Genomic DNA, 25,385 nt, shown 5'->3' with positions numbered 1-25,385 from the left:
AGAATACTCTTTGTGCTCGCTAACTCCTTAGGCTCTTCTTTTCTTCCTATAAGGGCCCCGATGATACTTCTTCTTCTTCTTCAGGAAAAAAGCCAGAGCATTCCACGCTAAAAGGCTGAGTTTTGCTATAGTCCGGGAGCCACTTTGTTGGATGCGCAGAGCTTTATGTAGTTGCTGACGTGAAAATCCGTACGGAAAGCCTAGTTTTTCTTTTAGTTGGTCAACAGCGGCGCTCAGAGTCCTAAGTCGTTACTACACCGAGACATCACATCCCATTTTCCCCTTTGTTCCTTTCTCAACTCCCTCTCCTTTCTCCCTGTTTCTCCCCGGCTCCCCCTTCTTTTTCCTTTCTTCTTCCTTTCTTTCTCCACCCTCTTCTCCCTTCTTCCTTCCTTTTGTTCTTTCATTAAGTGTCTTACAGAAATGGAGTCTCTCAGGCTGGTCTTGAAGGAGGGTACTCTCCTGTCTCAGTCTCCAGAGCACTTGTGTCTACTCATGTGCTCCCCCAAAATATTTGATTATAGATAAAGAAAAGAGTACTCTCTTCTTATTGTGATTTTAGATTTTCTAAGCATTTTCTTGCACTCACATTTCTAAAGCAATTACCATTTGTGGACATCTGAATTTTAAATTAAGGGGAATGATATTTCTGTATTAACTCCGCAGTTTTGGCTTAATGTTAACCTAACCCACCTTAAATTTTGGTTTGTACACACCCTCTAGATATATAAGTTGTTAAAATGTTATTTTTATGTTGTTTTGTTTTGCACATCTTTACGATTTTTAGAAATAATTTTGGTATGAAAGTCTTATAATATTTATATTTCCTTTATACTTTGATATATGTTCATTTCATAATTATATTGATTCCATATTTTTCTTACAGGGCCTCATTATATAACCCTGGCTAGCCTAGAACTGTGTGTGTGTGTGTGTGTGTGTGTGTGTGTGTGTGTGTGTGTTCTGGGGATAGAATCTAGAACCTTACCATGTTAGGCAAGAGTTCTATTACTGAGTTACATCACCAACCCCCATACAGTTTCAAGGGCTGGGATGCAGCTCAGTAGAAAAGTATTTGCCTTGCTTAGCATGCATCAGCTCAACCCTCAGGACAAAAGAAAAGAAAGGAAGAAAGAAATCGTGTGATTTTTAAAGTGGCCATACACTTCTTATTCTAAAGGTCTTTTAAATTTAATCAATGACTGAAAGAAAAGAGCACAAAACATAGAACAAATGTTTACTATCAAGAAGTAAATGGTTAAGTGATGCTATGTAAAGAAGAAATCTGTTTGTAAAGTAGCCATTTACTATATTTTACTGTCAGAGGAAACAAAGCAAAGACATAGTATGAAATAGCAGTTTCATGTGCATGCCTGAGCAGTAGCTCTTTCCTTTAAGAGTCAATAACTCAGAATTCCCCACTACAGGGATGGCTGGAAAACCTTTGTGGCTTCAAATTATAAGAAGAATCCAGTGGTTTCCCCTCCTGCTCCCTTCTTCAGAGATTATATGTCAAGAACCAGAGGAGGGAGCTGTAGAGATGATTCGGAGTTAAGAGTACTGACTGGTCTTGCAGAGGACCTGGGTTCAAGTCCCAACACCCACATGATGGCTCACATCAATCTATAACTCCAGTCCAAGGGGATCCAATACTCTTCTGTTTCGGGCCTCTGAGGGCACTGGGTATGCAAGTAGTGTCCGGACATACATGCAAACTAAACACTCATGCACATACAACAAAAATTAAACAAAAGAACAAAAGAAATGGGAGTGATAATATCTTTTCTTCATTTCCTTCCCTAGTCTTCTCCTAGGCTCCCCAGGGCCTAGAGCATAACAGAGGAGCGCTCCATCACCACATCTCTGCCTGTCTTTTGTTTTCTTCAGGATTCCACAAAGCTGATAGGACTTAGTGAGTTGAGTCTGAAGAATTCAGCAAATCTCTTTCATTCCACAAACACACACACACACACACACACACACACACACACACACACACACCACACACAGTAGTTTTCATGTATCTTTAAGGAAATCAAAGTCATGAATCTGTTAAGTAAGCATAGGAAGCTAAGCACAAGGAATAAACACAAGAAAGGAAACCATTAGTGAAAGAAGCAAAGGAAGAGACCAATGAGTAGTTTCATTAGAGGATAAAGTCCTTTCCTTCCTTCCTTTCTTTTGTGAGACAGGGTTTCTCTGTGTAGCCTTGGTTGTCCTGGAACTCACTCTGTACACCAGGCTGGTTTCAAACTCAGCGATCTGCTTGCCTCTGCTTCCTGAGTTCTGGAATTACAGGCGTGTGCCACCATTGCTTGGCAAATTATTATGTACTCTAAATTTAATGCTTGCCTATGTATAAAAAAATAGGAAGAATGGTGGCTCAGACCTATAAACCAGCACCCACGAGGTTGAGACAGGAGGAGCTCCAGTTCCAGGCTGGCCTCTGCCCAGTATAATAACTCCCAGGCCAGCCTGAGATACATTGTGAGTCATGAATCAAGGCCACCCTATAAACTACATAGCAAGACTCTGTCTCAAAAAAGTAAAAACCAACAGGTAAATTCCAATCACTTTGAAAAATTGTGCACTAATTTTGTTGTGAAGCTAACAGCACACACTCTCAGTATTGCTTGGATATTTTACTACACTGTAAATCTGTAACCTTTAATTCTTTTCTAAAACTTAGTTTATACCACACTTCACCCAACTCTATTGAGGAAACAAAACAGAACTTTCTGAGCCATTTAAACTTTTTGAAGAGGACTCACAAGACCTGAAAACGTGCTGTATTACTATGTAAATATAAATAATTGTGTCCTTTTAGGAAGAGAGGAAGAACCAAAGGCTTGAGTGAAACTCACCGGTGTTAGAGGTTCCGGGTGGGACGTCGGCTCATTGGAATCACAAAGTGGAAACAGGGCCCCGGTTGACTCAGGGCAAAGAAGGCCCTGTCCTGAACTCAATTGCTCACTACATTTTAGGAAATTACACTCTGTCTTTCCGGCATGTACACCATACAGATTATAGGAATACGGCAAAGTACCTTCGCTGTAGTTGGGGGGAACCACAGGTCTAGACTCAGAACAAAATCCAGGCTGAAAGCAACCCCAGACAGAGGGGCTGGAGGGGTGTCGCAGTCGAAGTGCAATGGCTAGAATCACAGCCAGGAGGAAAAGCACAGAAACCAAGGCCAGGGCCACAACCAAGTAGAACTGCAGCTCAGCTTGAGGGTCAGGGGGCAGCGGGCGGTCACTGAGGTCTGGCAGGACCTCCTGCAGACTGTCAGCGAATACCAAGAGCAGCGTGGCAGTGGCAGAGAGAGGAGGCTGTCCACCATCGCGAACACCAACCAACAGGCGCTGCCTGGCGGCGTCCTTGTCGCCCAAGGCACGCGCTGTGCGCACCTCGCCTGTGCGCAGCCCCAGGCTGAAGAGCCCAGGATCGCTGGCCTGCAGCACGTGGTATGACAGCCAGGCATTGTGTCCGGAGTCAGCGTCCACTGCCACCACCTTGGTGACCAGGTATCCGGGTTCGGCAGCGCGAGGCACCATGTCGAAGAGCGCGGAGCCATCGGGCTCAAGCGCGGGGTAGAGCACGCGTGGCGCGTTGTCGTTGCGGTCGCCCACCAGCACGCGCATGCTCACGTTGGAGCTGAGAGCGGGAGAGCCCTGGTCGCGCGCCTGCAATGTCAACTGGAAGGAGCGCAGCTGTTCGTGGTCGAAGGCGCGCTGGGCGAACACCACCCCGCTCTGCGCATTCACGGTCACGTAGGACCACAGCGATTTAGGCTCCAGGTCGCTGGCTATGATGGAGTAGGAGACTTGACCATTGGATCCCAAATCCGGGTCAGAGGCGCTGACTTGAGCGATGGAGGATCCAGGTGGGTTGTTCTCGGCTATGTACACCAAGTAGGAGGCCTGGTGGAAAAGTGGAGTGTTGTCATTGACGTCACCAATGTGTAGGGTGACACTCGTGCTGGAAGAGAGGGGTGGTTTGCCCCTGTCAGTGGCTGTGATGGTAACATTGTATTCCGGGGTCATCTCTCGGTCTAAGGCTCTATCTGTTACCAATTTATAAGAATTTTTGGAAGAAGAGATAATTTTAAAGGGCACTTCACCGTCCAGTCGACAATGAACCTCTCCGTTCTCCCCAGAATCTCCGTCGTGTATTTTGATCAAAGCAACCAGTGTTCCTGGCGCCGCGTTTTCTAGAATCGTTTCTAGTAGGGAATCAACTGTAACTTCTGGTTTGTTGTCATTTTCATCTTGAATGTTAATTTCAACCGTACATTGTGCAACCAGGCCCCCACCGTCCCGTGCTTCCACCACTATAGAATATTCTTTCATTTCTTCGAAATCCAGTGTCCTTTGTGTTGTAATTTCTCCACTCTTTGAATTTAGACCAAACACTTGCCCAGCTCTGTAGAAGGAATAAGTAATCTCCGAATTCACACCCTCATCTTTGTCGGTAGCTGTCACCTGTAGCACAGTTGTGCCTAGGGGCACGTTCTCGGGAAGGCGGACTCTGTACACTTCCTGGTTGAACTCAGGGGGATTATCGTTAGCATCAGTCACTTGGATCCGAAGCTCAGTGGTGCCACTTAGGGGAGGATTCCCACCGTCTAAGGCTGTCAAGACTAATCGGTAGTAATTCTGTTGCTCGCGGTCTAAAGTTTTCTCCAATACCAATTCCGGGTATTTACTACCATCTTGTTTTTCTTTATTTACCAGCGAGAAACTAGGGCTAAGAGAGAGTTTATAATTCTGTAGAGAATTTAAGGCAATATCTGCATCTTCTGCTACCTCTAAAATAAATCGAGTGCCCGGTTGTGCAGACTCACTTATTTGCAGTTCCGAGGAAGTGTGCATGAATTTTGGCATGTGGTCATTAATGTCCTCCAGCTCCACGCTCACGTGATAAAAATTCAATGGGTTTTCAGCAACAGCCTCAAATTCCAGAACACATACCGACTTCTTCCCGCATATCTGCTCCCTGTCCAGCCTGCTGCTCACTAGCAACTCGCCGCTTTCTGTGCTCACACTGAAGTAAGGCTTCTTGGAACTGATGCGTAGTTTTCGCATGGGTAACTCCTGGACACTGAAGCCCAGGTCCTTGGCGAGGTCCCCCACTACCGAGCCGGTGGGCATCTCCTCGGGGATCTTGTAGCGGATCTGCTCAGAGAGCGCGGGGCTGAACAAAGGGAGCAGGAAGGGAAGGAGTATTGGCCGCCACTGCCTCTGGCGCCTCTGGGCAGCGCCCTCCCGCATCCTTCTTGTTCCCGTTTATTTGCTCACCAGGCTGGAAACGCTGGGTTACGAGGTAGCTCCGTGCTGCGGATATTCCGGGATCCTAATGGAGTTTGATACCAGTTCTAGTCCATGAAACGATTCTTCTTTTGCTCGGAAAGGAGCGAAGTAAAGAAGGCTGAGAAAGGGTGTCTTGCAAAGAGCTCTGCGGCTGCGCAAGAAGTGGAGCTTCAGACTCTCAAGTCTGGCCAACAGCGGCGCCCAGAGTCCACAGTAAGAAACTGCAGCCTCTGCTGTTCGGAGGTTTTTTATTTTTTTATTTTATTATTTTTAACTAACTAACAACATAACAATTGTGCCTAACTTAATACGTCATACTTTAATATTTAGAAAAAATACTTTAAATACCCATTTCATATATCTTTTTTATTCTTCCACGATGTTTGAAATACCACATTGAGTTTTTGTGCAAACCTACATATAACGGTCCATTCTTGGGTCACTGTGCATGCACTGTGCTTTTACCTAAAGAAAAATGTTACACTTTTGAGTGAGAATTTAATAGCTAATGAACCATTAGTTTTTCCCTCGGAGTCTATTAGATTATTAAGTCCACAAATTCACTTCTTTGTTGGCTATGGTATGTTGAAACTACTTTTACTCCTCTTTATTTATTTCTATAATTCTTCCAGATTTCTAGGTAATCAATGCTGTTTAGTAGTGTTTGGAGACAGCAGTACTGTTGTAAGTTATTACTTACATTGTACTTGGGCAGATGCGTCCCACTCCTCAGACATCCTTCCTTTCTGGTAACATCAACGTTCTCTTTATAAAAACCAAGAGTTTTTGTTTTTTGTTTTTGGCTCTTTAGCGATACAAATTTGAGAAGGATATCTCAGTGAGGTAGCCCAGATATAAATCCCCTACTTTATTATTTCCAAATTATGTAGTTTGTACCTCACTCTTTATATTACAGCAATTCAGCCTTAAAATTCCTGGGGAAGTGATTAGCTATGTGCAACACACATAGAGCACATTATTTCCCTGCCTAGGCACCACACTTTGGAGTTGGAGAAACTGAAAACATAGTAAACCCATTACATAAACTTACTGAAACTGTGACATTTGGTCTAACTTAATACTCCACTAATTAATTAGTTTTTGAAGTGCTGGGAATCAAATCAGGGTGACACACATATTAGGCAAGAGACAGCTTTCTTTACCCCTAACAAAATGACAGAGCCAATGATATAGCAGTCTCCTCAAATGATTGTGCGCCAAGATGCTACAGAAAGCATGATGTTAATTTCTACTCCTATGTACATGCAACATAGCACGGAATACTGCACAGTCCTTGGGAACTATCCCTCTCCACAATCACAATATATTTATTCTATCTTTCATTTTTGATTGGTGACAAATGAGGAAATACAGATAATGTGTATAGCTTGCTACAATTTTTCTGAAATTAGTTAACTTATTTGGAATTTGTTTATCATTCATGAGTTTTCTCCATGATTCATCTTCTGAAATGGAGTCTTCACTATCTTAATTAAGAAAGTTTTATTTTAGTTTAGATTTTGTTGCTTTTCTTTTGGAGGGGAGACTGATTGCTAAATGAGGCTTTTGATGTCATATTTCCATAGGCACAGACCCCGAGAAGGATAACCATCCACACATACATTCAACATTTGTGCACCAGTTTATCTCCCACCAAGATCCACATTTTAAAATGTGTTTGTGGTTTGATTTTACTCGTTTTATGTATTAGAGTGCTCTATCTCCCTGTACACCTGCATGCCAGAAGAGGGCAGTAGAGGATATAAATGATTGTGAGCCATCATGTGGTTGCTGGGAATTGAACTCAGGACCCCTGGAAGAGGACGCAGTGCTCTTAACCGCTGAGCCACCTCTCCAGCCCCTGCGCTTGTGGTTTGAAGTATAGTAAGCAGTAGTAAAGTTTGAATGCAGATGCAGAAGCAGGCCTTAAGAGATGTTCAAAGGCAAGACATCTCATGGGGGCTCCTTGTAGGTAATATAATTGTGGTGCACACTTGATGATTAATTACTAAGGATTTGAAAATCTCAACTATTTTTGCATAGTGTTCACTTAGAATATCCATGTGTGGCCAGGTGAGGTGGTGCATGCCTTTAATCCCAGCACTTGGGGGGCAGAGGTAGGCTGTGAGTTTGAGGCCAGCCTGGTCTACAAAGTGAGTCCAGGACAGCCAAGGCTACACAGAGAAACCCTGTCTCAAAAAACCAGAAGGAGAAGGAGGAGGAGGAGGAGGAGGAAGAAGAAGACGACGACAAAGAAATCCATGTGTGTAAGTAGAAAAGGTACTGTGTGTGGTAGGTAATTAATTCTTAACTAAATGAGTGATAAAGACAATGAGATGCTTTAAAGGCCTCTTCTCTCTCTCTCTCTCTCTCTCTCTCTCTCTCTCTCTCTCTCTCTCTCTCTCTCTCTCTCTCTCTCTCTCTCTCTCTGTGTGTGTGTGTTTTGAGACAGAGTCTCACATAGCCCGGTTTATCTGGTGCTGGGAATCAAACTCAGGATTTGTGCGAACTAGGCGAGCACTCTAATAACTAACCTACGTTCCCAAGCATTGCTCAATCCCTTTGAAAACAAACTCAATTTGTTTTCATAGACACATGACTTTCAAGTGTTCAGATTGACATTCCCATTACTTACACGAACACAACAGTTTTGGCATATCTCAAAATTCCCGCGAGAAATCAAGCACCCGAACTTACCAGAGCACAAGCGTCTTCATCTTTACTCTCATGAAAATCTATGGATGTTAATAAAGATTCATTTTTCTCACAGTTTTCTTGGTTAATGAGCATGTCTGCATAGTTGGGCTGAGGAAAGATAATGTGGCTTGTCTGGGAGTCTGAAGTGAGTGAGACTTCATGCGAATAGGTTTGTAGAAAAGCCTGTACCCCGTCGATGCCCACAAAATGTGATGGAGGTGCAGGGGCCAATACCCCTCTGGAGCCCTGGAACTGGCGAGACTTCTGCCAGCGCTGAAGTCTGAGTGCTAGGAGGACAATGACAAAGACTAGGAAGACACAGGAAACTACAGCCACGGCCACCACCAGGTGGAGCGTGAGATCGGAATCTTCTGGTGCCCCAGGGGTCCTAATGCTGCTCAAGTCAGCCAACACTTCCGGGATGCTGTTAGCCACAGCCACGGTGAGAGTTACAGTGGCAGAGAGAGGGGGCTGGCCATGGTCCTGCACCGCCATCACCAGGTTCTGTTTGAGAGCATCTCTGTCCAGCAGGGCCCTTGCTGTGCGCACCTCACCCGTGTGCAGCCCTACAGAGAAGAGACCTGGCTCGCTGGCCTTGAGCAGGCGGTAGGACAGCCAAGCATTCTGTCCTGAGTCTCTGTCCACCGCCACCACCTTGGTCACTAGGTATCCAGGCTCTGCAGAGCGGGGCGCCAATTCCACACCAGTGGAACCGTCTGTGGGGAAGCCAGGGTAGAGAATCTCAGGCGCATTGTCATTCTGGTCCAACACAAACAAGCTCAGTGACACGTTGCTGCTGAGTGGTGGGCTTCCACTGTCGCTGGCAATAACCAATAGCTGCAAGTCTTGCATCTTCTCAAAGTCAAAAGACTGCAGTGCGTACAGGACGCCAGTGTCCGAGTTGATGGAGATATAAGAGGACAAAGGTACTCCCTGTATGGAGTCCTCAGACACAGAGTAAGTGACCTGGGCATTTTCTTGGCTGTCAGGGTCATGTGCAGTCAGTGAGAAGATGGAAGCACCTCTCAGGTTGTTCTCTGGGATATAGGCTATGTAGGAAGCATGAGGAAAACGAGGCGGGTTGTCGTTAGTGTCTGCCACGACCAGGGCAATGTAAGTTTCAGTAGACAGAGGTGGGGATCCCAGATCTGAAGCTATCACTGTGATATTGTAGTGAGAGACGTTTTCTCGGTCCAAGTATTTCCATGTCACCAATCTATAGTAATTATCTATTGACTTTTCTAATTTAAAAGGTAAGTTGTCATGTGTATAACAGACAACTTGACCATTCTTTCCAGAGTCTCGGTCATGCACATTCAAGAAGGCAATTACTGTACCAGGAAGAGAACTTTCCAAAACTGGGTTAAACAAGGATGTAATGGTCACTTCCGGCCGATTGTCATTTACATCCTCCACCATAATTATCACTTTGCTCCTCCCGAGAAGTGCTCCCACGTCTTCAGCCTGTATTTCCATTTCATACGATGAACATTCTTCATAGTCCAGATTCTTCGCTACGGTCATTTCCCCAGTGTTTTCATGAAGATGGAATAACAGCGACTGTTTTTCATTAATTTTCCGGAATTTATACGTCACTTTCCCATTGGCACCCTCATCCGGGTCGCTAGCTCTCACTGTGAGCAGCAGGGTGCCCGGGGCCACATTCTCAAGGACCTTCACGCGGTAAACCGGTTGTTCGAAAACAGGGGCATTGTCATTTGTATCCAACACTGTGACCTGGATGAGCGCTGTGCTGGAGCGGCGCGGGTCACCGCCATCGGAGGCGGTGAGGACCAGGAGGTGAGTGGGCTCTTCCTCTCTGTCCAGGGTGCTCTCCAGTACCAGCTCTGGGTTTATAGTTCCGTCGTCTCCGGTTTGCAGGTGGAGAGAGAAGTGTTGGTTAGGACTGAGCTGGTAATTCTGGAGGGAGTTTATCCCCACATCTGGGTCAACCGCTTCTGGAAGTGGATACCGTGCTCCAGGGGCGGCGATTTCATTAATTTTCACTTCCAGATCTTCAACATGGAACTTCGGATTATTGTCGTTAATATCAGTTATTTCGATTTCAACCCCAAAGAGTTTTCCTTTCCCCTCAACTAAGATGTTAATATTTACAAGACAGGGAGTGCTTTGAGCGCACAGCTCCTCCCGGTCTATCCTGCCTGCGGTGACCAAGCTACCGCTCCGCGGGTTCAGAGAGAAAAGCTGAGACCTACCTCTGGAGACGATGCGGATCCCGCTCTCCGCCAGCTCGCGGGGCTCCAGCCTCAGGTCCTTAGAGATGTTGCCCACGACCGTGCCTTTGTTTGTCTCTTCTGGGACCGAGTAACGAATCTGTCCTACCCCGATCTTGCACAGCGTCCCCATGAGCGTACACAACAGGACCAGCGGGCTGTGCCTGTGTTGGTTCTTGGAAGCGGCCATTGTTCATTCGCAAAAAAATCCTCTCAGTCTTCCCTGGGCATAGATGGCTGGTTTACCTTTGCTTGAGGTGATGGAGATTACAATCTCACGGAAAGCTGGAGAGCCACAAATTTAGGGACAGAATTTCACCGCAGTGTCGCAGTTCGACTCTGGAATCTGCTAGTCTGATTTTGTCATCGCTGAGAATTCGATTGCTTTCCGGGTGCATCTCTCTCCCAGAAGGTGAACAGCGGCGCTTAGAGTCCTAAATTGTTACTGCACTTAGATGCAGTTATTTAAGCCTTATCAATTAACCGTTTTTTATTACTTTAAGTTTAAATTTGTTCCTAAATACATATTTTAGAAGAAAGTGCAAATATGTGTGTGTGATAAAATGTGGTTATATTAATGATCAGGTCTCTGGGCTAGCATTATATCGAATGGCAGTCTACATCTGCTCTCTAAAGCAAACAGTGCAGTTTTACTTTTCATTGTTTCCCAGCTTTGTGTGAATGGTTTCTACATATGCGGATAAATTAATAATTCTAGTTGCTACTGGAAACTGATAATTTTTAGAGTAAACCAGATCTGATGGAGATGACTGTTTGGAGGGTTGTTTTCTCTGGTTTAAACTAATCATCATAGTAGCTTTCCACAGAGTTGTTGCTTTTATGTTTTCTTACTAAAATCTTATTTTAATTACACACCAATGATTTTTTTATTATTATTGAGGAATTTGACCAGGACGAATACTTTCACAATTCAAGTTTTTTTAAAAAATTATATTATGTGGGTTTGTTATTTAAAAATACTTGGGAGGAACAGATAAAGACATAATAAAAGCAAAACTCTACCCCCTCTTCCACAAAAGAAACAAAACTCATACAGGATCTCACGAAGTAGCTTTGGCTGTCCTGGAACTCACTATGTAGACCAGGCTGGACCTGAACTCACAGAGTTCCATCTGCCTCTCTGCTGCTCCTCAGTGCTGTGTTACAAGCATGCACCACCAAGCCTGGTGTTACATTTTAAACCAGATGACCATTTAAGGGAGTACACACACACACACACACACACACACACACACACACACACACACACGTTAGGTTAGCTCCACTACTATAACTTTCATCCAAAGAACAACAAAAAGTGAGGAACATTTGTGATTATCGTAAGAAGCCAAAGAGTAAATGCCACAACAAAAACTCTGCCTTTTGGTACTGAAGTTGCCAGGAGCTGGGGCAGGTGCGTAGACCGTCCAGGAAGACGGACACAGCACGCTGTGCACATATTAACACGTATATATTATTATTTTTAATTGCACACCAGATTGGCAAGTTTGTCTAAAAGTGTGAAAACTTCAAGACTATTTATCTTCTAGATAAATTTGTAGAAGACCTCTACATATTTAGTTTAGAAGCACAAAGAAAAGGCAGTTGAATTTTTTGCTAGAGTCCAGATGGCTAAGTAGACAGAACTTGCTGACTACGCATTGTGACATGGGCTCTACCCTTGGGAGCCACATAAAAGACGAAATAAAAGAACCAAAACTACAAAGTTGTCCTCTGATTTGTATATATACCCATACATTATTTACACACAGAAAATACTAGTAATATTTTTTTGTTTTGTTTTGTTTTTGAGACAGCGTTTCTCTGTGTAGCCCTGGCTGTCCTGGAACTTGCTTTATGGACCAGACAAACCCTGAACTCAGAGATTTGCCTGCCTTTGGTTTCTGAATGCTGGGATTATAGGAATGTACCACCAATGTCCAGATACTAGTAATAATTTAAAAAATGATATGTTGGAGGGTGCCAGGGAGGAACAGAGGGAAGGCGTTGTTCATCTCTATTAAATGAGCATCAGTACAGATAAATTCTCAAAGACCTATGCTTTAAGCAGTAACAACCAGCTTCTGGTTGTTTGTTTAGAAAGGGTCTCATATAGCCCATTCTGGCTTTGCCTCTATCTCCCAAATACTGGCACTATACACATGGATTATCAGTCCCTTTGATCTTCTGGTAAATACCGGGCCTTCTGCTAAGGAACCGATCACATATAATATACTGTATAAAATTACAAGAGGCCATGGCCATAGGACTGAGCTTAAGTGATCTTATTTTGGGAGAAAAGGAAATAGTCACAAGAAGCAAAACAACAGATTATAGAAGCTAAAACAGCTAAAGCAATAGCAAAATATCCATTTTTTACCGTGTTTTTGTTTTAAAGATTATTTTAATGATTTTTATTTATTTTTTATTAACTTATTCATATTATGTCTCAATGGTTATCCCATCCCTTGTATCCTCCCATTCCTTCCTCCCTCCCGTCAGTGATTGTCTTTTTAAAGACAGGGTTTCTCTGTGTAGCCCTGGCTGTCCTGGAACTCTCTCTGTAGACCAGGCTGGCCTCAAACTCAGAGTTTCACCTGCCTCTGCCTTCTGAGTGCTGGGATTAAAGATGTGAGCCACCATGCCCAGCTCAATGATTGCTTTTATATTTATAGTATGTGTAATCTACAAAGCATTCATCTTATTAAGCAACAGGGAGAAAATTCATGGAGAAATATCAATTGAATTTTAAGGAGAGACAACACTGTGTAAAAGTTCATATTGTAGGTAAGACCACTTCCTGAACATCTGAGGTCAGTACATCATACATGTAAGTTACACAAGTGCTCCTACTTTATCTACTTTTAAAAAATTGCATCGTCACTGTTTGGAACTATTTATTTATTAGATGTGTATAGGTGTTTGTCTACATGAGTGTCTGTGCACTGTGTGTGTCTGATGCTCTCGGAGGCTAGAAGAGGGCATCAGATCCCTTGGGACAGGAGTTACAGGCAATTGCTATGTGAGTGCTGGGAATTGAACCTGGGTTCGCTGAAAGAGCAGCTAGTGAGTCTCTCTCTGGCCCCCATAAGCACTTCTTAACCCACTAAAACTTTTTGTGGTGGCCTTAGGGACTGACTCATCAAGTGGAGATCAGGTGCTCATCTCCACTTAGCCACACTAACTTTTCGTGATATATATATATTTCCGGAGAATATGAAGAACTGAGTAGAAAGAAGTACCTTATGCTTGCAGGAAACTCACCTGATGGGAGGTTGACTCACTGGAATTACAAAGTGGAAACAAGGCCCCTGCTGAATCTCCAAAAAATATATCCTGTCCTGATTTCAGCTGGTCATTACATGTTAGAGAGTTAAACTCTGCCTTTCCTGTGGCTGCAGCACACAGGTTGTAGGAATACGGCAAAGTCCCATCACTGTAGTTGGGGGGAACCACAACGTCTGACTGAAAGCAGCCCCATGCCTTGCTGCTGGAGGGGTGTCGCAGTCGAAGTGCAATGGCTAGCATCACAGCCAGGAGAAAAAGCACAGAAACCAAAGCCAAGGCCACAACCAAGTAGAACTGCAGCTCGGCTTGAGGGTCAGGGGGCAGCGGGTCATCGCTGAGGTCTGGCAGGACCTCCTGCAGACTATCTGCGAAGATCAGGTGCAACGTTGCCGTAGCAGAGAGCGGTGGCTGTCCACCATCACGCACAGAGACCAGAAGGCGCTGCCTCGTGGAGTCTCTGTCGCCCAAGGCACGCGCTGTGCGCACCTCGCCTGTGCGCAGCCCCAGGCTGAAGAGCCCAGGATCGCTGGCCTGCAGCACGTGGTATGACAGCCAGGCATTGTGTCCTGAGTCTGCATCCACAGCTACCACTTTGGTGACCAGGTATCCGGTTTCGGCAGCGCGAGGCACCATGTCGAAGAGCGCGGAGCCATCGGGCTCAAGCGCGGGGTAGAGCACGCGTGGCGCGTTGTCGTTGCGGTCGCCCACCAGCACGCGCATGCTCACGTTGGAGCTGAGAGCGGGAGAGCCCTGGTCGCGCGCCTGCAATGTCAACTGGAAGGAGCGCAGCTGTTCGTGGTCGAAGGCGCGCTGGGCGAACACCACCCCGCTCTGCGCATTCACGGTCACGTAGGACCACAGTGATTTAGGCTCCAGATCGCTGGCTATGATGGAGTAGGAGACGTGGCCATTGGACCCCAAATCTGGGTCAGAGGCGCTGACTTGAGCGATGGAGGCTCCCGGCGGATTGTTTTCTGCAACATGGACCACATATGAAACCTTTGTGAAAACTGGCGCGTTATCATTCACATCACCAATACGCAAGGTGACAATTTTGCTGGAAGAGAGGGGCAGGTCACCCTTGTCAGTGGCTCTGATAGTAATGTTGTATTCCGGGTTTCTGCTCGCGGTCTAGAACTCCATCCGTCACTAATTTATATGTGTTTCTTGAAGAAGTGATTATTTTAAATGGAGCAACACCCTCTAATTTACAGGCAACGTCTCCATTGCGTCCAGAATCTTTGTCGCGGGTTTTAAGCAGAGCGACATAAGTTCCTGGCTCAGCGTCCTCCATTATGAAGTCAGGTAGAGATTGGAATAACACTTCAGGGACGTTGTCATTCTTATCCAGGATTTCTATCTCCACCGTACATTGTGCAATCATTCCCCCACCATCCCTTGCTTCCAAAACAAGGGAATATTCTTTGACTTCTTCGAAATCTAATGTGCCTCGAGTAGTAATTTCCCCGGTATTAGAATCCAGGTTAAATTGCGTGATCTGACCAGCTTCGCTGAAAGAAAACGTGATCTCGGAGTTGACACCTTCGTCCTGGTCTGTGGCCACCACCCGAAGCACGGTGGTTCCTGGGTGCACGTTTTCTGGAAGGCTCACCCTGTATATGTCTTGGCTGAACACTGGAGGGTTATCATTGGCATCAGTCACTAGGACTTGTATTTGTGCAGTGCTGTTGAGGGGTGGCTGCCCAAAGTCCAAAGCAGTCAGGGTCAAGTGGTAGGATTTCTGCTTTTCCCGGTCTAGAGGTGTCTTCAATACCATTTCAGGGTACTTACTACCGTCTGACTTCTCTTTATTCACCAGTGAAAAATGATCATTAGGACTAAGCTGGTAATTCTGCAGAGAATTGGTTCCAACATCTGCATCATGGGCAGATCCTAAGATAAATCGTGTCCCTGGTTTTGTGGACTCACTTATTTGCAATTCAAAGAATGTGTGCATGAATTTTGGCATGTGGTCATTAATGTCCTCCAGCTCCACGCTCACGTGATAAAAGTTCAATGGGTTTTCAGCAACAGCCTCAAATTCCAGAACACACACTGGCTTCTTCCCGCATATCTGCTCCCTGTCCAGCCTGCTGCTCACTAGCAACTCGCCGCTTTCTGTGCTCACACTGAAATAAGGCTTCTCGGAACTGATACGTAGTTTTCGCATGGGTAACTCCTGGACACTGAAGCCCAGGTCCTTGGCGAGGTCCCCCACTACCGAGCCGGTGGGCATCTCCTCGGGGATCTTGTAGCGGATCTGCTCAGAGAGCGCGGGGCTGAACAAAGGGAGCAGGAAGGGAAGGAGTATTGGCCGCCACTGCCTCTGGCGCCTCTGGGCAGCGCCCTCCCGCATCCTTCTTGTTCCCGTTTATTTGCTCACCAGGCTGGAAACGCTGGGTTACGAGGTAGCTCCGTGCTGCGGATATTCCGGGTTCCTAATGGAGTTTGATACTAGTTCTAGTCCATGAAACGATTCTTCTTTTGCTGGGAAAGAAGCTGCGTTTAAAGGAGAAGGCTGAGAAAGGGTGTCTTGGAAAGCGCTCTGCGGCTGCGCAAGAAGAGGCTCTCAGGCTCTCCAGTCTGGCCAACAGCGGCGCCCAGAGTCCATAGTAGGAAACTGCAGCCTCTGCTGTTAGTGGTTCTTAATCAATTTTCACGTATTTAATAACGTCCCAAATCATATTGTCAGAAATTCTTTTTTTTAAAAAAAAATCACAAACCCAGGAATATATCGGTAAACGCATAAAATATGTTGACACAAACATGTTTTAATCTTTGATACACAACTAGTTAGCCAAACACGACTGTAATAGTCTTGGCCTAAATAATCTCAGGGAGCAATAGCATTGCATATTTATTTAGCAGCAATACAGGGGGAAATTTTTCATTATTTTTATCCCTAATATTTTATCTTCTTTTCTAGGTCACCCACTATGACATAATTCATACTTTCTTTTCTAAGTGTGTCAGTAATGTTGGAATATATCCTCCTTCTTTTTCTTCTTCTTCTTCTTCTTCTTCTTTTCTTTTTCTTCTTCTTCTTTCTTCTTCTTCTTCTTCTTCTTCTTCTTCTTTTTATTCCTCCTCCTTCTTTCTCTTTGTTTGTTTTTTCTCTTTCTTCTTCCTTCTTTTCTTCTTTCCTTCCTTCCTTCTTTCTTTTGAGACAGGGTCTATCTACATAGCCTGGCTGTCCTGGAATTATATAAAACATGCTGGCCTCTAATCACAGAGATCCACCTGCCTCATTCCTCACAAATGTTGGTATTAAAATTGTGCACCACCATGCCTGGACAAAATGTGGCTTGTCGAAGGTGTAATTCACCCTCATCATCCAACCTATTTCATTAAAAAAAAAAAAATAGATCAAGCAATTGCCTTACAGTAGTATTATCTGATTCTCATTTCCAGTATCATCGTCAAAGAAATAATGCAGGCTGAACAGTTAGGCCACCCATTTCCCATTAGAGCTACTCTCACTATAAACTCTAAGATCAATATTCAAACCACCAAGCAAGTAATACTTTACCTTGTGACACAAAGGGACTAAAGTTCATGAAACTCCTGTATTGGTCTCTCCCTTTGCACTTGCTTTACATTTCATGATAACCTTAAGGTTGGAGAGAAACCTTCATGGAAACCTTGCTTTCAATAGCTGCCTGAGTTTGATGATGACTTCTCTTCTTTGTTTAAAAATGTATTTGAGAATCTAATAAGTGTTGATTAGGGGAGTTCCTTCTCATTATGTCTGGAATCTCTTTACTAGTGTGCTTTTCCCCACAAAATTTAATATAGTCCTCTTCCTTAATTATTACACCCCTGAACACTACAGGAGTGAAACATTCTCTCATGATCCTAAGTGCTTTTTCGTATGGAAAAATACCACAAAATACAGCATTACACTAGGAAAAAACCCTTTTAATTAGCACTCAGAAAGTCCCAGGAGTCATTATCACTTTGCCAAATTCTTCCTATAAATAAGTGTAGTACAAAAACAATCTGAAAGAATATGGAAGTAGTCAATTCCCAAACTTACTTATTTTTAATCTTTTGTTTCCCAGAAGAATGGATAAGTGAAAGTGGGGCTTGACAGTACAAGGTGGTTATTTCATAGAGCCTTCCTAGTATACCCCCTAGAGAAAGACCACAGACACTTTAGCTGGAGTACCACCAAAAGAATATATTGGACGAAAGCCTTCACTTACCGGGAAACTGGGACAGAGGGGAGGACATCCTATTGGGACCCTAGATGAGAGAAGCATGGGAGAATAGCAAAGTAGAAGGATCCAGAGGGTCCTAGAAACCTACAAGTAGAACATTATGATAGGCAGATTTGGGCCCAGGGGTCCCGCTCAAACTAAGGCACCAGCCAAGGATAATACAGGCGGTAAACTTTAAACCCCTACCCAGATCTAGCCAATGGTCAGAACATTCTCCACAGTTGAGTGGAGAGTGGGATACGACTTTCTCACGTACTCTGGTGCCTCACATTTGACCATGTCCCCTGGAGGGGGAGACCTGGTGGCACTCAGAGGAAGGACAGCAGGTTACCGAGAAGAGACTTGATACCCTATGAGCATATACAGGGGGAGGTAATCCCCCTCAGGAACAGTCATAGGGGAGGGGAATAAGGGGAGAAGGAGAGGGAGGGAAGAATGGGAGGACACAAGGGATGGGATAACCATTGAGATATAACAAGAATAAATTAATAATAAAAAAATTAAAAAAAGAACATATTGGAGTTGTGTGCGAATGAATGCAACTGTCCATTTCTCAAATAGAGTTAGAACACTTGAAAAAGACACTGGTGTTTGAGTTAGAAGAGGCTGGCCCATAGTTCTTGCTTCTGTCTCTGGAGCGTTGTTGCAATAGCAAGCAAAACCACCACACCTACTTTGGAAACTTCATATTATTTGACATATTTAATCCACTTTGACCAATTAACTTTAGTGCATTAGATACCATGTTTGTTTTTTAAATAGAGATTTTAGTGATACTTGACACATTTCATTCTTTTGTATGAAGTGTGTGTGTGTGTAGGGCCAGAGGTAAATATCAGGCATTGTTCTTCAAGAGTTACCCATTTTTTTTGAGTCAGTGTCTCTCACTGGGACTTTGGGTTTCACCAGTTAAATTAGGCTGGCCAGACTAATCCCAGAGACCTGCCTGTTTCTGTCTCCCCAGCACTGGGGTTAAAAACGCACCACCATACTTGCATTTTTCTCATGAGTACTGAGAATTAACTCAGGTGTTCATGCTTCTGCAGGAAGCATTTTATTGACTAAGGTATCCACCCAGCTGGACACATTCCATCCTCAAAGCATCTATCTAATATTCCATTAGCAAACCAACTTTAATTGATGCCTGTGATTTACACAGTTGAGCAAGTAATCATGCTTTTAAAGGCTCCTAAGTTGAGTGGAGATAGAAGCAAAGCAGAGAAAGGCTCCAGATTGAAAAGGCCACTAAATAAGTCTCTTTTATAGATTTGAATTCTAAGGAGGACCCTGGGAAGGTGGCTAAGGAACGCTTTACTTAAAAATTATCTATCTATCTATCTATCTATCTATCTATCTATCTATCTATCTACCTACCTATCTATCTATTATATACACAATGTTCTGCCTGCATGCATGCCTGCCAAAAGAGGGCACCAGATCTCATTATAGATGGTTATGAGCCACCATGTGGTTGCTGGGAATTGAACTTAGGACCTCTGGATGACCAGCCAGTGCTATTAACCTCTGAGCCATCTCTCCAGCCTGAATGCTCAACAATTCATGTTTATTTAGATGATATTTGAGTTAAGAAAATGAAACAGAAGGAAGGTAGGTGGCACAAGATACATGAGCCTATTTATTCATATTCTTGTGCACAGGGTTTAATGAAAGGATAGCATGGTTTACGTGCTTCTTGCTGAAGTACAACCACTGAAATGGTGAACTTTCTGCACCATTTAAATGTCATTACATCTATATTTTCCTAATTCTTGTTTTTGCAAAATGGTAAGAGACAGCTCACGCGAAATATAACCTTTGTGGAAATAAAGACCTGCACAGCCACGCCCATTGGAAGCAGCAAAAGTAATGAAGCCATCACAGCTTTTGACATAGTTTCAGCTAAGCTGAGCCGAATGCTGCACTCACCGCCATTCTATCTCTCACGGTTGGACTTTGGTCTCTGTGTGTTGCATTCTTGGGGATTTTCTATATTATGATTCGTTTATTGAGAAAATTATGGGTGAGTCTTTTTAGGAACATCCTAAAATTAACTTTGTCTGGCTTTATTTGGAAGTCTTCCTTATGCCCTGGAGATCATTAAACACAGATAAGCACACAGCAAGGTGAGGCCATTACTCCAAGAATCTTCTTGGGGTGCCTGACCCTAAGCAAACTCCAACAGTATAATTGGTGCATGGTAAACAGAGACAATTGACAAACTCTGGCCACGAGAACAGGTAACAGATTCAAGGCCCTGCTTTACAATAAGGAGCCATACAGGGTTCACCCATGAAGGAATAGAATTCAGTAATTAAGATAAACTGATTCAAACTTTTCCTTCTTTATAGAGTAGATGATGAAACGTATAGCAAAAGAAGGTAGGTATTAGTATTTGCTATTCATAAAAAGGGTGATTTAGATATTTTCTGTTTCTCTGGAGTGCTTTAAAACTACAAACACTGCCAGCCTAAAAGCAGGCTGTCATATAATAAATGCATTTTCTTTAGAGGAGCCATTCTTTAGATTCTTTAAATTGGAATTATGGGGCTGATAATAAAAATAAAATCTGTTGTTTGTATTTTCTAATTGTGATTGAACTTATAACCCTGAACATGTAATGAAAAAAATCAAACATATAATTTGTACTTCTTGGATAATCATTAGTCTGTCTTTGTTCTGTGAAACCTGTATAAATAAAGAAGCCTCCAATTGCTAATTAGTCAGAGCTCCAGGATTCCCTTGACCATCACATCTGACTCCCGCCTTCATCTCCTTCTGCTCCGCGCCTCCCCCCCATCTCCTTCTGCCAGCTGCCCTGTCAGTAACATGCTGGGGAAGACTCCCAGCAAAAGATTAAGGAAGAGGATCCTTTGTCGATGGTTCATGGATAAATTGTTAGACTTGAAAGTGTGAGAGGCACAGTTTGGATCCCAAGCCCAGCACCCAAGTAAGTACCAGGTAGGCATGGTGGCCCACTTGTGATCCCAGAGCACAAGAGATGGAGATGCGGGGATCTCAGAGTCAAATCGGCCAGCTCTAGGTTTAAATAAGAGACCCTCCCTCAATATACAAGGCGGAAAGCAATAGAAGGTACTTGGCATCATGAGAGCACGGCATACACACAGGCACACAGAAAAAGTAAAGCTATGAACTCACCTGGGCACTTGGGGTTTCACCCTTACATTCCTGAAAATCTATGGACGTTAACAAAGAATCGCTTTTCTCACAGCTGTCTTGGCTGATGAGTGTATCCACGTAGTTGGGCTGAGGGAAGATAATGTGGCTCTTTCGAGAGTCTGCGGTGAGTGAGACCTCGTGGGAATATGTTTGTAGGAAAGCTTGAACCCCATCTAAACCTACAAAGTGCGAGGCAGGGACGTCTTCCAGCCCACCACCTGAAGCAGGTAGCATGTGTGACTTGTGCCAGCGCCACAGTCTGAGAGCCAGTAGCACAGTGACAAAGACAAGGAAAACACAGGAAACAGTGGCCACTGCCACCACTAGGTAGAGAGTGATGTCTGAATCGTCAGGTTCACTGGGGGTCTTGATGCTGCCTAGGTCTGCCAGAACATCAGGAATGCTGTTGGCCACAGCCACAGTGAGTGTCACAGTGGCTGAGAGTGGGGGCTGGCCGTGGTCCTGTACAGCTACCACGAGGTTTTGTTTAAGCGCATCTCTGTCCAGTAGGGCCCTTGCAGTGCGCACCTCCCCTGTGTGGAGCCCTACAGAGAAAAGCCCTGGCTCACTGGCTTTAAGCAGGCGGTAGGACAGCCAAGCATTTGGGCCTGAGTCTTTGTCCACAGCCACCACCTTGGTTACTAGGTATCCAGGCTCTGCAGAGCGGGGAGCCAGCTCCACCCCTGTAGAACCATCGGTGGGGAGGGCAGGGTACAGGATCTCAGGGGCATTGTCATTCTTGTCCAACACAAAGAGGTTCAATGACACATTACTGCTGAGAGGTGGGTCCCCACTGTCACGCGCAGTCACTCTTAGTTGTAGATTCCGAAACTGCTCATAGTCGAAGGATCCAAGTGCATACAGGACACCAGTGTCAGAGTTGATGGAGATATAGGAGGACACTGGTACCCCCTGGATGGTGTCCTCAGCTAAAGCATAGGTGACTTGGGCATTCTTGTCACTGTCAGGGTCTTGTGCAGTCACCGAGAAGATGGAGGCGCCTCTGGGATTGTTCTCAGGGGTGTAGATGGAATATGAAGAGTCGGAGAAGGTGGGTGGGTTGTCGTTGGTGTCCGACACATGAATGGATATGTGAGTTTCTGTGGACAGGGGAGGGATTCCACCATCTGTGGCTTTCAATGTGATGTTGTACACAGACACCTTTTCCCGGTCCAGGTGTTGTGCTGTGACCAACCTGTAGTAATTATCAATTGATCGCACTAATTTAAAAGGCAAGTTTTCTGGAAAAGAGCAGGTCACCTCACCGTTCTTCCCTGAATCTTTGTCTTGGAGGTAGAACAGAGCGATCACTGTCCCGGGTGGTGTATCTTCAGGGACTGGGCTGCTCACAGAGGTGACAGTGACTTCCGGGGCATTGTCATTCACATCTAAAATCGTGATCAGTACCTTTGCCTTGGTTAGACTGCCAGCACCATCTTGAGCCTGAACTTCCAGTTCATAGAGGCTGGATTCTTCATAATCCAGACTTTTTAAAGTCGACAGTTCCCCCGTAAGGGAGCTCAGATGGAATATTTGTACAAGTTCTGGAGTAATTTTCCGAAAAGAATATGTCACTTCCCCATTGACTCCCTCATCTAGATCGATGGCATTTACTGTGAGAAGTCTTGTGCCTACTGGCACGTTCTCAGGGACTGTCGCTTGATACCGCGGCAGAGAGAAGACTGGCACGTGATCATTCACATCCACCACTGTCACACGGATGCTGGCGGTGCCCGATCGGAGTGGGTCCCCGCCATCATAGGCCGTGAGGACCAGATGGTGAACCCCCTCTTCTTCCCGATCAAGAGACTTTTCCAGCACCAGTTCTGGGTACTTGGTTCCATCATCTCCACTTTGCACAACCAGGGAGAAGTGATGACTGGGGCTGAGCTGGTATCTCTGGAGGGAGTTTGTGCCCACGTCTGAATCTGTAGCCTCGCTTAACGGAAATCGCATCCCAGGAGCTGCATTCTCCATTATTTTTACGTTTATTTCTTCTGTTAAGAATCTGGGAGCATTGTCATTAATATCCATTATTTCCACTTCTATAGGGTAAAGATTCATTTTGTCTTCCACCAAGATGTTAAAGCTTATGAGACACCGTGGGCTCTGGGCGCACAGTTCCTCCCGGTCTATTCTGCCTGCTGTAACCAAGCTGCCGCTCCGCGGGTTCAGAGAGAAAAGCTGGGTCTTACCTTTGGAGATGATGCGGACACCGCGCTCCGCCAGCTCCCGAGGCTGCAGTCCCAAGTCCTTCGTGATATTTCCCACAAAAGACCCCTTGTCTGTCTCTTCAGACACGGAGTAGAGAATCTGTCCTGCCCAGACTTCCCACTGGGTCCCCAGGAGGATGGAAAGCAGCACGAATCCTCTGTGGCCGGCGCCTCTCTGCCCAGGCGCCATTGCTGTCCTGAGGATCTCGCTCAGACCCTGAGAGGTCTTGGAATGTGTTTCAGAACCCGGTTGTGTCTTCGGGGACCTCCAGTATGCGGAAGAGAAGCCGGGAATTCTTCCGAAAAAAGGCTTGAGTTTGGTGCAGCTTGGAGGAGGGCTTGTCTCAGTGTGTCCTTTCTTTGTGTTGTAAACTCGGTGGTTGTGACTGAGCTCCTGCACCACCTTCTCCGGGCTGGTGAACAGCGGCGCGCAGAGTCCTTACTAAGTTACTGCACCATCTTGAATTGAAGCAAAATGAACTGATTTTTACAGAAAACTGTTTAAGTCTTCAAAGTTTCTATTTGTTTAAATTCCTTCGCCCCAGACACCACGGATATACTTGAAAGATACATTTTAAAGTATTGACTATTTGATAAATCCAAACGCCTTTTAAAAATATCTCTCAGGAAGTAATGTTGAAGTTAGAGAAAATTAAGCCTTTGCAGGCAAGCATGCAAACGTCATTTAAATCTATATTGTAAATCTATACTGCAAATATATTTCTATATACTATTTTACATTCTCTGTAAAATTTTCGTTGATGAACCATTTGTTTGAAGTTCTGTTTAGTTAAAAGAAAAAGTAAGTATTTTGCAATAACTTTCTCTGCTAGTTTATTCATCCCCTTGACAGCTGTCACTTCAACAGCGTTTGTTCAGAAATGGACAATTTATGTAGGTGATAAAACAGCCAGGTGATCCTGAAGAGTCGCTTCCATGAAGATTCAAAATCCAATATATGGTCAAACTCTCTGACAGCTTAGCTTGGTATTAGCTATTTGTATGGTAAGTTGATCAAAAAGTTTCCGTTAGTCCATGATTTTCATATGTTTAATAGTTGATAAGTTCGATAAGTTTTCTATAGTAAATGTTTTATTTGTTCAAGTTATATGGTCACAGGAAACTCAGGTGAAAGATTAAACTAGTCATTTACCCATGAAACTCAGCTAGCTTTGGCAATGCTATGTTCAAGATGTAGTTTAAAATCATTCAAAAATTATCCCCTTACAGCTTATAAAACAATCATATTTGTGTAGGCCATTAAATTCATATGACTAATACATAGGATATACAATGTTTAAAATTAACATTGAGTTAAAACAAAATAAAAGAGTCATATCATCATTGTTCAAAAATCAGGTCATGATTGAGAAATCATGATTGAGAAACGAACTCTTTCATAATAACTATAGAAATGTAAATAGCACAATATTGGCTTAGAAAAACATTTATCACCCCTAGCTTCTTACTTAAAAGCATAAACTAGTCAGGTATGATATTTGGGAGATGGAAACAGGAAGATTACAAATTTAAGGCCACACAGGGAATTATAGAGCACATTTGCCTACATAACAAGATCTTGTCTAAAAAAAAAATCTAATAGCTTTGTTTTTCTTTTCTCTTTGCTCTCTTTCCCTTTTCTTATCCATTTTCTTTTCTTTTCTCTTCCAATTTTCTCCCTTCTTCATTCCTCCCTTCCTTGTGGCAGCATTTATTTGAAACAAGGGCTTCAGACACACAAGGCAAGCTTATTGTTACTTACTTTTGTGGTGCTGAGGACTGGCACAGTGGCTCTGTGCATAGTTGGCAAGTTCTGTGCCACAGAAATGGATTTTTAGTTTCTTTGTTTTTATTATCACTGTTAACATCAGATTACAAAGGAGAGCCTCCTACATCTTCAACATGTATTCCACATTAGGTTTCATCGCACATGCACACCAAATTCAGGTGTATGCGTAGTCAGGCCCCTCTATTGTCAGGTCATTGAATCTTCTAACTCAGGACTATTAATTCCTTGGCTATTGATTCTACCTCTTCCCCCTTTGAGGCAGCTTCTCAAAGGTTAGCTTCAGACCTACAATCCTCCTGCTTCAGGCTTCTGAGTTCTGGGATTCAGATGTGTTTCACCACACCCACCTAATCATCATCAGCTTACTCTCAAGAAGAGCCAACCACAGACTCTATCTCCTCACCAGAAGTCCCTTTCTTTTATTCCTTTGACAATTAAAAAATTTCACCAGTTTATGC

At 44.2% G+C, this 25,385-nt stretch overlaps 3 protein-coding genes across 3 annotated transcripts; all 3 read right to left on the bottom strand.

The window, feature by feature from the left end:
- Window positions 1–27: 27 nt before the first annotated feature.
- On the bottom strand, window positions 28–5,270 carry LOC127204778 (protocadherin gamma-B5-like). The gene is made up of 2 exons (XM_051163997.1): window positions 2,865–5,270; window positions 28–174 (listed from the first exon to the last, which is right to left on the bottom strand). Exons 1-2 carry the CDS (start codon window positions 5,268–5,270, stop codon window positions 28–30), a joined length of 2,553 nt encoding a protein of 850 aa, XP_051019954.1.
- A 45-nt stretch (window positions 5,271–5,315) lies between these two features.
- Window positions 5,316–10,430, bottom strand: LOC127204777 (protocadherin gamma-A8-like). The gene is made up of 3 exons (XM_051163996.1): window positions 8,007–10,430; window positions 5,728–5,774; window positions 5,316–5,493 (listed from the first exon to the last, which is right to left on the bottom strand). The coding sequence occupies exons 1-3, from the start codon at window positions 10,428–10,430 to the stop codon at window positions 5,316–5,318; spliced, it is 2,649 nt and encodes an 882-aa protein (XP_051019953.1).
- A 4,077-nt stretch (window positions 10,431–14,507) lies between these two features.
- On the bottom strand, window positions 14,508–15,994 carry LOC127204133 (protocadherin gamma-B4-like). The gene has a single exon (XM_051163041.1). The coding sequence runs from the start codon at window positions 15,882–15,884 to the stop codon at window positions 14,613–14,615; it is 1,272 nt and encodes a 423-aa protein (XP_051018998.1). The 5' UTR covers window positions 15,885–15,994; the 3' UTR covers window positions 14,508–14,612.
- Between the last annotated feature and the right edge of the window lie 9,391 nt (window positions 15,995–25,385).

The sequence above is a fragment of the Acomys russatus genome, chromosome 20 (assembly GCF_903995435.1).
Source record: "Acomys russatus chromosome 20, mAcoRus1.1, whole genome shotgun sequence".
NCBI classification, from domain to species: Eukaryota; Metazoa; Chordata; class Mammalia; order Rodentia; family Muridae; genus Acomys; species Acomys russatus.
The sequence above is the reverse complement of the archived record's forward strand: the minus strand, read 5'-3'. Positions and strand labels throughout refer to the sequence as shown.

What these genes read in the sequence shown, in the direction of transcription:
- LOC127204778 (XM_051163997.1), bottom strand. Translation starts at nt 5,270, where the DNA reads ATGCGGGAGGGCGCTGCCCAGAGGCGCCAGAGGCAGTGGCGGCCAATA. An exon ending in ACCCGGAACCTCTAACACCG is followed by an intron (nt 175 to 2,864) that starts GTGAGTTTCACT and finishes TTTTCACGTCAG; the next exon opens with CAACTACATAAAGCTCTGCG.
- LOC127204133 (XM_051163041.1), bottom strand. Translation starts at nt 15,884, where the DNA reads ATGCGGGAGGGCGCTGCCCAGAGGCGCCAGAGGCAGTGGCGGCCAATA.
- LOC127204777 (XM_051163996.1), bottom strand. Translation starts at nt 10,430, where the DNA reads ATGGCCGCTTCCAAGAACCAACACAGGCACAGCCCGCTGGTCCTGTTG. An exon ending in ATGAAGACGCTTGTGCTCTG is followed by an intron (nt 5,775 to 8,006) that starts GTAAGTTCGGGT and finishes ATTTTTCTTTAG; the next exon opens with GTAAAAGCACAGTGCATGCA. An exon ending in CCAAGAATGGACCGTTATAT is followed by an intron (nt 5,494 to 5,727) that starts GTAGGTTTGCAC and finishes GCTGTTGGCCAG; the next exon opens with ACTTGAGAGTCTGAAGCTCC.